Source organism: Chaetura pelagica, unplaced genomic scaffold, assembly GCF_000747805.2.
Source record: "Chaetura pelagica isolate M959 unplaced genomic scaffold, ChaPel_1.0 scaffold115, whole genome shotgun sequence".
Taxonomy (NCBI): Eukaryota; Metazoa; Chordata; class Aves; order Apodiformes; family Apodidae; genus Chaetura; species Chaetura pelagica.
Window position 1 is genome coordinate 419,613 of NW_009953761.1, and position 14,257 is coordinate 433,869.

General features: G+C 41.3%; 1 protein-coding gene across 1 annotated transcript in view; it reads left to right on the forward strand.

The window, feature by feature from the left end:
* The first annotated feature begins 2,448 nt into the window (after window positions 1–2,448).
* Window positions 2,449–14,257, forward strand: part of CPB2 (carboxypeptidase B2 (plasma)) — an 18,916-nt gene continuing 7,107 nt past the window's right edge. The window contains exons 1-7 of the mRNA XM_010000865.1: window positions 2,449–2,519; window positions 6,400–6,475; window positions 9,091–9,215; window positions 9,307–9,415; window positions 9,933–10,034; window positions 10,596–10,700; window positions 13,238–13,354. Of these exons, the coding sequence (XP_009999167.1) occupies window positions 2,449–2,519; window positions 6,400–6,475; window positions 9,091–9,215; window positions 9,307–9,415; window positions 9,933–10,034; window positions 10,596–10,700; window positions 13,238–13,354 (705 nt within the window). The remainder of the gene's footprint in view (window positions 2,520–6,399; window positions 6,476–9,090; window positions 9,216–9,306; window positions 9,416–9,932; window positions 10,035–10,595; window positions 10,701–13,237; window positions 13,355–14,257) is intronic.

The following is a 14,257-nucleotide window of genomic DNA, read 5'->3' on the forward strand; positions in this document are numbered from 1 at the left end:
CCCTGCCCCCCGCTCCCCCCTCCCCCCACAATTTTATGTGTGTGTGAAATATTTTCAGTGCATACCAGAAGCCAAAAAGCAAATAGGAAAATGCAGATTTCAAAGAGCGTGTGAACCATCTCTTTGCAACAAACCAGGGAACCCACAGGAAAAGCAACCAGCACAAAGAAATGTCTGTTCTTCTCAGATAGATAGCAGAAAATGTTCCCTTGTCCCACCTAATTAACACTTTTAAGACACAGAGAAAGGTGACCCTTTTCTTTCCTTTTTAACCAGCAACTTCACTCCATCTGCTTTTCAGTTTCCCCTGTTACACCTGTCTCAGTAGATGTAATTTTTCTTTACATTCATACCTGTGCATCAGACCTTTTCAGAGGAAAGTATGACTGGATGACTAATTTTTGTCTCCTGTATTTTATCCTGTTGGCAGCTTCCTTTTACCTACATGAGGGAAGGGCATCTGAGCCATCTGTTTAAAAAAACATCTCCTGTGGCAGAATGCTGCCCACTGTGCTTGCCAGGAATGGTGTCTGTACCTTACTAGAACTTCTTGTTTGTTTGAACAACATCTAGAAAAGATAAAATAGGGACTACAAAATCTAGGTAAGGTGTCAGTGGTTTAGCTTCCTGTAAGCCTTTTTTTTTTTTTCTTCTTTTCCCCTTTATTGTCTGGTTTGTGCTTAACTCCCATCTGGGGATTTTTGTTGCTGGTATTTTCACAGAGATATTAACCCCAGGGTACTCACTGGAGAGCACGATTAACCTGTATTGACTTCAGCCATCTAAAGCTTAGCTGTCTGGCTTCTTAGGGCAGGTCTGCCCTCCTACATAAGAGAAGAGCCAGGACTGAACTTGACCTCCAAAGCCCTGATTGCCTGCCTTACTGGAGCACTGCTCTGATTTGGACCACTCCAGAACTGTTTTAGAGGAGGTTGGCGGATGAAATCTGAATCTGTGTTCCCTAATCTTAACTCCAGGCCTTGCTCCCGGGCATTTTCCACCCAGTTGTACAGCTATAACCTGAAGCTACATGTACAGCATCAGAAATTTCTGGAACAGGTTACCCAGAGAGGTGGTGGAGGTCCCGTCCCTGGAGACATGCAAGGTCAGGCTTGACGGGGCTCTGAGCAACAAGGGGTGTGAACTAGATGACCTTTAAAGGTCCCTTCCAACCCCACACATTCTGTGACTCTATGAAATAATTTAGTTCCCCCATTCATGCCTAGGTTCTGGGTCCCTGGTGTCCCCATTCCATGTACGTTGATTCACTCGTTCATCCTCTTCAGGAATGAATTCCCTCTGGAATAAAACTATATTGTGCTTCTTGGGGCCATTATATCAGACAGTAGATTTTGTTCCCTCATTTTGCGCCCATACAACATGCTCAGTCAAGAGCTAACATGGGGTAAATCTGATGCTGGAGATGTGAATGAACAGTTCTCCCCCGTATCAGGCTGCCATTGGGGTGTTCTCTAACCAGTGCCATGCTGGGAGCTGTTATGTTGGTACATGGAAGAAGAAGACTTGGACCATGATAATAAGCTATGTCCTAGCCAAGTTAGATTTACTGTTGAAGCACAGAATGCAGATGGAGATCATCTGCTCTGGACGTGCCAAATTCATCGAGCATGTCATATCAGGACAACTGCAGATAGAAATATACGGGAGGCAAATACGGGGGCATACAAAAATTAACAATAATGAGATGAAAAGTCACTAGTACTTTTTCTTGAAAAGCTGATACAGCACGACATACAGAAAATACAGGGATGTCAGAACATCACAGAAAAGAAGACATGGAGCACCACAAGAAATCTGAAATCCTTGGGTGGATCAAGTGTTAACCAAAGAGGAAGAGGTTACCTGTGGAAGATGGAGACCCAGTTGATGTGCTCCATCTTGAACTGGAGGATTGCCCTCAGTAGCAAATAAGTATCACGTCCCATTTGCTCTTTTTTTTTTTTCTGTGAACAAATGCCAGCAAAATAAGCTCTCCTGCTCAGGGTTTTTCCATTTGGATTTAATAATCTCACTCACACCTTTCCCACCCAGCTTCATGTTTGGCTGTGATATAATATAGGAGTTCTCAATGCAGAGTATGCTGCTGGATCTCTGTAAATATTAGAGGAACACGACAACTTAATGCTTGGTGTTCTTTCTTATGTCTGTGATTTGTAGCTGCAATGAAATTACACAAACAAAAGTGAATTGTCAATATGTAGATGTCCAAAATGTATTTTATCCTTTCATAGATGGGTGACATCAATACAAGCAGGACCTCCCCAGGGAGCTCTGTCATATTGACTTAGCCACCAGGAGCTTGGGGTTGAGGTGAGACACAGTATTAAATTTTAACCACTCTTTAAATAACACTTTTGAAATCAATAATGTGGGTCCTGAACCCTCGGCTTTCCAATTGCATTTGGTTTCACTGTGGATGCTGCAAAGATGAAGTTTTACCTGCTCTTTTTTTCCCTATTTATATGGATTCAAGAGAAGCATGTCTTCACTCTTCCAAGGTAAATAAATATCTGCCAGTGCTATTGGGTTTTTAGTGGTGGGTGGGACAGGGAAGTACTGAGGCAAAATAAGTCCAAGCTGCATACGAAAACGTTGGGCAAAGGTTGACATTTATTTATTGCCCTTGTAATTGGATATGTGGTTCAATTTAACATATAGATGGTGGAGGAAATGAAATTATTCTGTCTTCTTTGCATCCATAAATCCTATGGTTTTAATCATATTAAAACTATTCTTTTTGGTCTAAGTATGAATCAATTCTGTTCATTCAGTGCTTTTGAATGCCAATAAAGGGCATTCTAAAACTTAATGGGAAAAAATAATTTGCTTCATTTGCCTTAAAACAAGATCTTAAATGAATTACTTCTTGAGGTAGAAAGAGAAACCATTTCAGAAAGTGCTAACAATCTGTTTTCTTTCTAAAGCAGCTTTTACGATTGTTTGCCCTGTCATAAATCATTTTTGAATAACCATTTGGTATTTGTACAATGTTTTAGAAGCAGCTTTATTGTTACCTATCCATAAAATTCAGAAATGCCCTGAAACCAAATAATTTCTTAAAACATGAAGAACGTATGTCAGAGATGAAGACAGGCAAAATGCTTTTATTTTCTCCATGTACAGGTCATTTAAAAACCTGAAATGTTTTAATAGGTAGAACGAAAAGGATAAGCCCCTCATGTGGGCATTAAGCAAGCTGCACAACCTACAGGAACCATGATTAAACACAGCCTGCTCCCTGGACTGAAATACCTACACAAATTTTAGTGAATTATGTCTCACAGCCCTTCTGCACCTCTGTACCACACAGCAGCAGCAGACCTGTGACAGGTGGACATCACTGAGTTTCTGCCTCAAAAAGAGGATCGCTCATCTCCATTTGGGTTGCAATCCTGCTTTGTTGTGGATTGCTACAGAGATGTGAGGGTTCCAGTAGAGGGACAGTTAAGCAAGTTTGCAGGTGAAATCACTGGAGCAATATTGCTCTGTGCTACTTGAAGGTTCATTTATTTCATGCTTAAATAAAAGACTTAATGTCTAATCCTCACAGAACAATATGGCATTTTCCACTAGAAAAGCAGGAGTCTAATCCTCCCAGTCCCAGTTATGAAAATGGTTAAGATAATGAAATTTTAAAGGTGATACATTGCATGTGACGTTTATTTGAGTGCTAGTGTTGGACGATTTATTGGTCATATATTACTGCATCTGGACCTCTAAAAAAACCCACAGAGTACTGTGAGACTTGTGAAAGAGCTGATGGCCCTGGAAAGAAGCCTAGCTCACTTTTCGGGAAAGGACTAGGTTGGTGGCTGTTGGGAAGCCAGCAAGGTGGGAGAAAAGAGATCTCACAGACAAATATTTGTGCTCCAGAAAGGTTAATAGTATACATGGTCCAGGAGGACAGGAGAAGACACTGGAGAGAACCAGGGAGGCCTCTCTTCCAAACATGTTAGCCAGAAAGAACATGCAAGGTTTAACAAAGCCAGGCTATGAGGATGGGGAGACACATCCATGCTGATGCCTTGTTTCTGTCAGCCTGTGTGATATGTGGTGCTGATGACCTTCTTAGTGATTGAGAAATGCAATGGAGAGGAAAGGTGAAGAGACTGGGACTGAATGGCACTGGTTTATATCTACCCGTGAGATGATGGCCAGAGCCCCTGGATATGATTCATCAGACTACACTGCACAGTTCTGCATAGGAACAAGTCCCCTTCATCTTCCTGTATAGCTTGTGGAGAAAAATATGTGTACCTAGGTTATAATTCATTCCAATTTAATAAACACATTTGAATTAGCCCAGGTAAGACGGACACTGGAAGTACCTGTTTCTTTATTAAGAGACTGAGCTAGCTCAGATGAAGACATCAAAACTATCTGAAATAAACTGTACTGCATCCCACTCACTCTGTCATAGCTACAGGGTAAGACTTGAGCATTACAGTGTGGGGATGGCAGCTGGACTTCTATTTGAATTAAAAGGGAGAGAAAAAAGAGATGGGGGACAAATGGGGTCTAGCGGGAACCTGGCAGAAAGTTGGAGGAAGTCGGAGAAGAATCCTCCTAAGGATAAGGAGCCATCAGGGAAGCAGGGCATGAGGACAGAAAGTGAAAGAGGTGTGTTCAGGATTAACATGCCCAGCTGTACCAGGGCTGTAGGCAGAACAAAGCTGAGGCGAAGGGTTGTTTCTGAGGTTGGTATCAAGGCAATAATTAGAGCTTTTGTTTAGGTGCGTTCTAGCAGGATTGGAGCTGAAGACAGATGAGAGAGGGTATAACGCCCAATCAAAGCAGAGGAACTGAGAAGCCCAACAACTACAATTTCAGCTGTTAATACTTCTTACGTTAAACATGACAACAGGAACAACGACAGAGCTCAGATCAGCTTGTTCATTGTACTCAGGTTCCACCAACGAGAGCTCTAGCGAAACTGCTGCTAGTTACCCCTTGCCTTGTACTTACCATACTCAGCTGAAATATTTGTGCAACAGACAGTGGGGTACCAGTACATACCTGCTTCCTCATTACAGCACTCTCAGGCTCTGCAAGTCATAGGATGAAACCAGATGCAGCTGCCCTTTCCTGGTCTCCCCTGTAAAGAGACTTCCTCAGATACAAGAAGACAAATTTACTTTTAAAGTGGCCCCAAACAGAAGTTTTGGAGTGCATTTGCCTAAAGAGATAGGCAAACTGCCAGCCCCACCTACCCCTGATTGCTTGTTGATGCTGTCAAATGATGGTGGGGGCAAAAATAGGGCTGGCACATTGTTAGCTCTGCATGAGAAACAACAGTGATTACTTGGAGCCTGGCTAAAAGTAGAAAAGATTAATCGCCTGGTTGCCATATGTTGTCAGGTCTCTGCTTGAAATCAGTCACAACAACGAGTTGTGACAATCAGCTTATGCAGCTTGAAAACACAAGTTCTGAGAGGTCTGCCTGTTTTCTTTGCAGGACAGTCTTTGCAGGCGAGAGGGCTGGCAGGCACTTCTGCAGTGTCTGGTTTGTGCTCTGACACTGACTCCACACAATTAGAGGGCTGAAAGCCACCTCAGTCCAGAGGTGGCTTTCCCAGAAAATGGGAAGAGGGGTCTGACATTCCCCAGTCTCCCCCTTCTACACACATAAATTATTGTAATTTTGTATCAAATGCATTTTTAACTACAAGGATTGCAGGGAACTGCAGATTTGGGCTGGATTTGCCATGCAAAGTGGTATTTTTTCTTTCCAGAAAGTGATTTTCACTTTTGTCTCTGATGGTGGGGTTAAGCATGGAGTAGCTGGGAAACACTACCTCGTGCACAGTGTGACTGGACCACTAGTTTCAGGCAGAAGGGGAATAAAAGTTACTAAGCAAAGAGGGAGACAACTGTGAAATTAGAACATCAGTGAAACTGGACTGCAGTAGGAAGGATGATGGTAGTAGTCTCTGCACATCTACTAAACATCTTGTTTGGCTTTTGCAGGAGACTGGGAGGTCTCACATCTCTGCTGAACAGTGAGTGACTGAGACCAAGGAGCTCTGGGGAGAACAGGAGTACTGCCTTCTTGTTCCAGGCTAGTTTTCCACTTGTGCTGCTGCATGCTGGGATCAGCTGGGGCTAACAGCCCCTGTGCTGGTGCCAGCTCTCGGGAGCAACCTCCAAGTCCAGCAGTTGATATTGGCTAACAAATTCCTCCACCACTTTTTTCACATTTTACCGACTGGCAGAAGCAGAGGCTGGAATGGGGCTCAGCATCTTCACTACTGGATCTTCTTTGACTTCATGGCAGTCAAGGCAGGGAAGACGAGAAATGCCAAGCCTGCTGTTCCACTTTTGTGTGACCTAGGGTGGTTCCAAGTATTTGTGCTATACCTAAATACCCTTGTTTTTCAGGGATGAAGTTCTGTGGGCTCTCCCACAAACAGACCAACAGGTTGAAGCCCTTCAGAATTTACTGAACACCACTGAGGTAAACAGTTCCCTCTGTCTCTATGGTCTCCAGTCCAAATTCTTCCCTCAAGTGCACTAATACTGCTTCTACGCCCAGAGAAAGATTTAGCCCACATTAATTAGTTAATTAATTAGTTCTAATTGAGTAACTCAGCAAATGCTTGGTTTTCATTGCTCCACTACCTTCTGATTTACATGAGGAGAGCCTCCTCCATAATGTTGTAGTAGTGCATTATATCAGAGCTCAGAGTTCTGCAATTGATTTTGTGTACTAAGAAACTGCAAAACTGGCAAAGCAACACCACACAGTAAGTAAAAGCACTTTTGCCACAGAACCTCAGCACTTCAGAGCAATACAATCTTGACCTATATGACTTGTACAACTTTGAAGATCAGGACTGCAGTTCTGTGGTATTTTTCTTAAAGCAGCATTTAGAAGATAAAAACCTCTTGAGCAATGCTTCTTTTTTTAATTGCTTCTACCTGTCATTAGAGAGTAACTAATTAAAATAAGCACCTCTTCCTCTTCAAATGCATTTTCCCAACAATACACAGTTTGAAGCCAACACTTGGCAACAAATGTGTAACTATTCCCTCTACCAGCATAATTTACCAGAGGATGTGCCCCAGATGACTGAGAGCTTCTAACAGTGACTATGCCCAGCCGGTAGCTGGCTCCTGTTCATTTTATGTTCATCTCAAAACCCTACTAGTCTTCTAGTTAGCCCTCCTAACACCTTCTGAACCTTCTCCTCAGTACACACAAACCTTGATAACTTTCCTTGCTCTTTTCCACCTCCACATGTCGACTCACATACCCATTTCCTTTGCTGTACCAAAATTAGCCTCCCCTCCTCCATCTTTTCCTCAGCACTGTCCCTCTTCACTCTCATGTGCACAGGAGCCCCAGAAAGCCATGAAGAACAACTGCAGCACATTCAGTGCAGAGAGCCAGTTAAGTGAATATGCAAAATGAATATTTTTCAAGGTTTATACACTGGGTTTTTTTCCATGGCTATGAATTGGGCAAGTTACAAGAAGAAAAATGAAAGGGAATGGGAGAAGAAAAGCGAAAGAGAATGGGAGAAGGAATGGGAAAAGGAAGACACCAGTGGTACGTCCCACGATATTTTAATTATTACAACCTAGCAAAAAAGAAGTAATCAAAAACTAGCATCTCACAAGAAGTCCTAATTATAGGCTAATTATAGGTGCTATTCCTGCAAAAGTTGTAAAGCAAAAACTTAAAACAAAGGAAAAGCTTTGTTCTTATAGCACACACCTTGCATGTAGCATCCATCAGAAGACCTAGATACAGGAACAACAACAACAGATTTGTTACAGCAGCAATGCTGACTATTGCTGAGGATGGGTAAAGAGACCAATAATCATACACACTATTAAAGCTTCCCATTCCCATTCATTGCTCTTCTGCCACCTCAACTCCATCTATCCAGAGATCCTTAGTTTTTCTCATTCTGAATGCCTATATCAAAGAGAAATTAAATCTGAATTTGTGCACTTCAGTGCAGACATCAGGCTAGCAACAGAGAAATCAGTGGTGGGGAGCTAACCATTCAGCATGCTTCTTTGGGTTTTCCCAAAAATGTTCAGCCATGCCATGCTGTCACTACCCTGCCAATAATGCCTAAGGTGGCTACACAAAGACTAGCTCAGCCATTTGTATAGCTCCTTGCAGTGAGATACCCACTGCCCAAATGCTCAAGCATTTATTGTTCCAAAGTCTTGATTAAAAGTGTGGAAGAGTTTTCTGTATGATTTTGCAGACACATTCTCTCTAAGAAATGAGCAAGGTAAACAGCTGACAACTGACACTCGCCTGCAAACATAGTGCCCTAAGTTGAATATTCCTGGTGCAACTGCACCAGAAAGGAAAAAAAATAAAACAACCCTATTGTCTGGCAACTCTATGCTGTATCTCTAAAAAAAATGCATTCAGAAATTATGCTGACCTTTTTCACACTGGAAATTCATGCCTGATTTTCTGCCCACTGTCACCCCTAGATCTTTTGCTATTATTGCTTCTAAAGTTTCAGTGGTTTATTGAATATGTTGGCTTCTGATTTTATTACTGTAAAAAATTTAATTTTTCCAAGAAAAATCTCACTTTCTTATTTTCCTCCAATTTCTAATCTCTGTATTTCTGCTTCAACTTGACTTATATTCAAACCCCTTCTGGAATATATTTCCTCCCTGATCAAAGTAATCAGCGAATACAATAACTGCAAGGACTGGTTTGATCTTCATTAATTCTCCAAATACCCTCAGGGAAAATAACTCCCAGCAGACTTGAAAACATGTAACATAATAACCAGCTAAACACATCTATTATACTAGAAATACTATCTCAGAAAAGGTTATGTTCCTGTCTGTGTCTTTGATTTATGAATTTATGTGCAGAAGTCATTATAAACATCCCTTAAATACAAACGTTTCATTTCCAGCCATAGCAGATTGCTATAGCACAACACAGGGAATGTTACACTGCTCGTTACAAGTAGTCTCTTAAATTGAAAACATATGCTTTGATTATTTTCGAAATACTTATTAACTGTGTGGGGTTTTTTCCTTCCTTGTTAAAAAAAATAATAAATGGTTTTTGAAACTCTGCAGGTCATTCTCTGGCAACCTGTTGTGGTTGAAAACATCGAGAGGGACAGAGAAATCCATTTCTATGTCAGGGCATCCAGCATAAACAGCATAAAAGGTCAGTTAAGGCAACTGACCATCCAACACAAGTATGTATGTTTTATTTCTTGCCACGAATGTTTCTGTGGAGTTGTTTGTCATTTATTGAACAGGAGGTTGTGCTGTTTCTTTGTTATTCAGAGTCTTGATGGGAGATGTTCAAGGACTTATTGAAAAACAGACTATCAATGACACAGCCAGCCCACGCAGCTCTTCATCCTATTATGAATACTACCATTCATTGAAAGAAGTAAGATTTTTTTTTGTTGTACTCCTCTGTAGATTCAAGGGCTCAAATCTGAGAATGGAGATATGGAAAGAAATCTACAGGTAAACAATTACCATTGTATTGCTCAGCCACTGAGAGTTTCATTTACTGTAAGGTCTTCATAGAGATAAAACGAAGCAACAGGCAAAATCTCTCATTGTCTTAAACTGCCAGTCCAATGCAGCCAACACAGAAGCAAAATAAAGTTGCAAAACAACATAGAAATACTTCTAACATGAAACTAATAATAATTTAACCAAACAGAACTAAAGGGGAATTTCAGGGCTATACTGGGACTGTATTGTGAGTGCACCTTACGGTTTATTTTAAGATAAATTAGAGCCAGGCAAGTGGTAAGTGGTCTGAATTTCTAGTGTTTCTTTCCCATCAGCTAGAGAAGCAGGATTTGGGAAGAAAGAATGAATTTAAGTTTAGACCACTTTCAGGGATGAAAGAAAATAATATGGAGAAGATCTATTTACTAACTTCATCCTTGCAGATATATTATTGGATGGAAGATATCGTGGAAGTCCATTCTGACCTGCTCCAGAAAATATATATTGGATCATCATATGAAAAACGACCACTTTATGTTCTGAAGGTATAGCCATGAGTTTCTACAAAATCTTTCCAAGTACTAATGTAAGCAAGTAATGGGGTTTGGCCAGAACACTTTCTTAAGTCTGTACTTATATGCATGATTTTGTGTTTTTATGAATTTTCTCACGTCCTTCCAGTAAGGTGCATTACCTTTGCAAAGGCATTTGACCACATTGTGCTCCTTCTTGGGTCATAACAAAGCTATCATGATCATCTAGGCCATCACCCAATTGCATGAAATACTGGCATGGATGACACCCTCCTCTGTTCACTATGAAGCCAATCTAGTGTATTGCCTTGCATAGTTGGTGGTATAATCTCTTGACCTCAGGTCTTGCTGCAGTCCTGGTGTTTCTGTCACAAGCTTGCTGCAAGTGGTGTGAATATGGCTCTTGGACTGCATGCAGATGTGACTGGAAGGAGTTCCCTGGCCTAGGATCAGTCTAAACTCTCCCTGCAAGACAGGTGCTTCCTCTTCCATCATAGTTAGCCTTTTCACTTCCAGTTTTATGTGGTACACTTTACACAGTCAGTGTTGTAATACAATTTCTCTTTTTGTCAGCTTTCTAAAAGCCAGGAAAAATCAAAACATGCCATATGGATTGACTGTGGTATCCATGCAAGAGAATGGATTTCTCCTGCTTTTTGCCTGTGGTTCATAGGCCACGTGAGTAGATAATAACATCTGATTACCTTTTTCAAAGCAAAGCAAAAAATCCTGATGCCATTTACCTCCTCTGTCCAATTGCACTTTAAGCTCCATAAAGTCTTGATCCATTTACTTCCACAACAGCGACACATGAGATTTTTGTCTGAGCTGCACAAGTACCAGAGAGCGTGTGGGTGTGTCTGTGTGTGTCAGCAGATGGAGGGGGAAGGTGTGGGAGAGACAGACAGTCATACGGATCGAATTGAAAAGAGCTCAGATATTTTCTCAAGTGTGAAAGAAACTTCCAGATATGTGCGAAAAATTCAATGGAGACATTGATAATTATGAATGGTCAGTGACGGAGAGGGCCTGCCAGGAAAAGCAAGTATTTGGTAATCAGCTAGGGCTGTGCCCATACTGCCATACAGATCCAAGGAATGACCTTGGCTCTGGGTCAGGTACTCCCACTGACACTGCCTGGAGTAGATCAGAGGACACCAAGAGTGAGCTCAAGCTGTCCTACTGCCTTTAATTCTTCTCTGCATGCCTTCCTAGAGCAACAGGTACTCCACGCTTGCCTGCTCCAGGCATGGGATAATTCCACACCAGTGCGTGCACCGGTAATCTTAGTTTAGCACTTGCTGGGATGTGTCACCTTCTGCTGTGCTTGCTGCTATGACTCTTCAGTCTCCTCTCTCTGCAGTTTTTATTTGTGATCCTGCTTTTTTATGTATCTGCCTCATTCAGAGAATGAGGTCACACAAGCCCCCTTCTTCTGAAGGCACCATTTCTGCTAGAGACACCCTCATTTCAGACCTCCAGAATATGACCAAAAACTGCCAGCCACTTGCATAGTTCCAGTTCATGAAAACCAATTAATCACTGATGTGATGAGACTGTAGTATCAGCTTAGTTCAACTTGCCTTGACATGTCGGCGCAGACCAATGGTCGCACCTGATCTTTAGTATGTTTAATATCTATATTGCTCAGGATAGTGAACAAAGGTACACCAAAAGACACAACCTCCATGGTTTATGCCCAGATCTTAACAAATGTTGCATTCATCTCCTCTTGGTGTTTTAGAATTTAAGACATCTCTGTTCCACACATCATGCTGAGCTGCTGGTCTAGTTCCTAATATGAAGCAGGAAAAGGCTCCTAAGGCCTTTGTGGCCCACACAAGGTTGCCCAGCGTGCTCAGTTAATGTCCTGAGATAATACTTATTCATACTTTTTCACAAACCCACAGTTAACAGTAAAAACAAGCTGGATGTGATTGAGTCTTCACAATCAGCAGTCCAGTAGCCACAGAAATAACCTAGATGAGCCCTTGAAACGTGAATTGTAGTTTGGCTGTGATAGAACTAAATAATGATGATAATAATAATAACAGTATGAAGAAATGTGTTTATTTCTGCCCTCAGTCACAATTATAAAACCTCAATGACCACAACATTTGAAAGGAGATTGCAGGAATTAGGGACAGATACAACTGAATATAACTTGTGGCCCACTGATAATTCCAGCCTTCAAGGTTCCCTTAGAGAGAAATGCATTTGCCCCTTTCGTGCTGCTCCAAATAATTACCAGCTGTGCTGTCACTTTGCCAATGACATGTCCCTGCAGCATTTTTCGGAAGCAAGAACCTGAATAGTTAGGGTCTCCAGCCCCTCAATATAATTTATGTGTTTTAAATTCAAATTATATTTCTGTATAACTTCATGGAGTAACCTTTTAAAATCTGACATTAATACACACCTGCACACACACATTAAAATTATTAGCTCTCTCTAGCAAATCATAGGACTTTTTATAATTGGCCCACTCTTTAATTTTGTTGTAGGAAGACTGATATTTCTCATTTAGTCAGAGAAAGTTCATTGCCCAAGGAAAACGAATAAATGAAAATGAAAGAAGGTGGTTTAAGGACAGCATAAAGAAAAGAAAAAAAGGACATTATTTAAGGACTTCATCTATTCTAATAGTAACAAAAACACTTACCTAGGTTAAAATTTCTGCCTGTGTTGTGATCAGCAACCAGGTTAGGTATCATTAAAGCCTTCAAAAGAGGCTGTGAGTCACAATTAGCAATGCAGATCTTACTGGCTCTTGGCATCCAAGTGAATTGAGCTCAAAATGCAACCAGAAGAAATACTGCTATGTACAGAAGCCATTTCAAATGTTACTTGTTCTTTTTTGGCTTGCTTTATTTTATGTTACTCTTGTGGTACTTTGGGTGGGAGGGAGGGTTCATCTCATTTACACAAGCAGCAAAAGCCCAAACCTTCCTATTAGTAGCCTTCAACTCTATCTCATGACCACCCTTTAACAATAAGGGACTGCATCTGATTGCATCCATTCAATTCCAGCCCCCTTCCTGGCACTTGTAACTAAAGAGCTACTTTGCTCTTCTGGAATTTTTGTGATGTGATGCACCTCTACCAGGACATAGAATGGTCTGATAATTGCACAGTTATTTTACATACACCTTTCTAGGAAGGTAAGAAAACAACTATTATGAATGGATTTAATAAGTTTCCCCTGTGCTTTCTAGGCAATCCATGTGCGTGAGAGAGATCAAACCATGACAACACTTCTGGAGCACTTTGATTTCTACGTCATGCCTGTGATCAATGTGGATGGCTATGAGTACACATGGAGCCATCCCTCTGTACGTAGAACTTTTTTGACAGATTGTGAATCATATTGATGTGCTGCTTATGGGAACTGTCAGTGTGTAAGCTTAGGACATAATTTCCACCTTGGAACTACATGTCCCAGACTCTTAATCTGCTTTTGGAATTTCTGCATCTTTGTCCTATTTAAACCACAACAACTACTGCAATCAATTGGCATTTGACCCACAGTAACTTTCTGTCTTCCAAGATGCTGGAAATGCATTTGGAAATCACAGAATCTCATCCTAGGACTTTAACACATCCAGATGTCAGGGAATGCCTGTGGCAAGCTTACAAATACAGGCACAACCCAGTACAAGCTCAAGAGTGTGCTGCATCAGAGAGAGCACAGCAAATAATTCACTCCTTCCTCCTGTGAGGCAGCCCCATTCTCTGAGCAATTTTGGTTTGAGATAAATGAAGGTACAACAGGTATCTTTTGTCCAGGATTTTATTTATTGGTTGGAAATTATGATTCATGGAAACGGTTCTTCCATTTTTTTCAACTCAAATTGAACTCAGCTTGGCTCACATTTGGGTGACTATGCATACAAACCTCAACTGCTGCACACCAAATTTCCAGCTTTCCACATGCTGTCAGCAAGACCTACAGAAAGGTTGGATTTGGACCCCTGAACTCACATACCTGGCCAAATAGTATGATTTCTCCTCTCCTTTCACAGTCCAAATCCACTGCAATTAGCCTGGATATGACCCATTCTTACCCTACCCAGCATTTCCTTTTATCATCTGCCCTCAGTGCCGAACAGATTGCATTTTTATAATCTTTCTTGATCTTTTGCTTGTTCACTGGCACATGACCCATAGAGGCACTAAGTGGGAAGTCCCATTTAACTAACCAGTGAGATGGTGTATCATTTTTCTCAGCTCTTTCC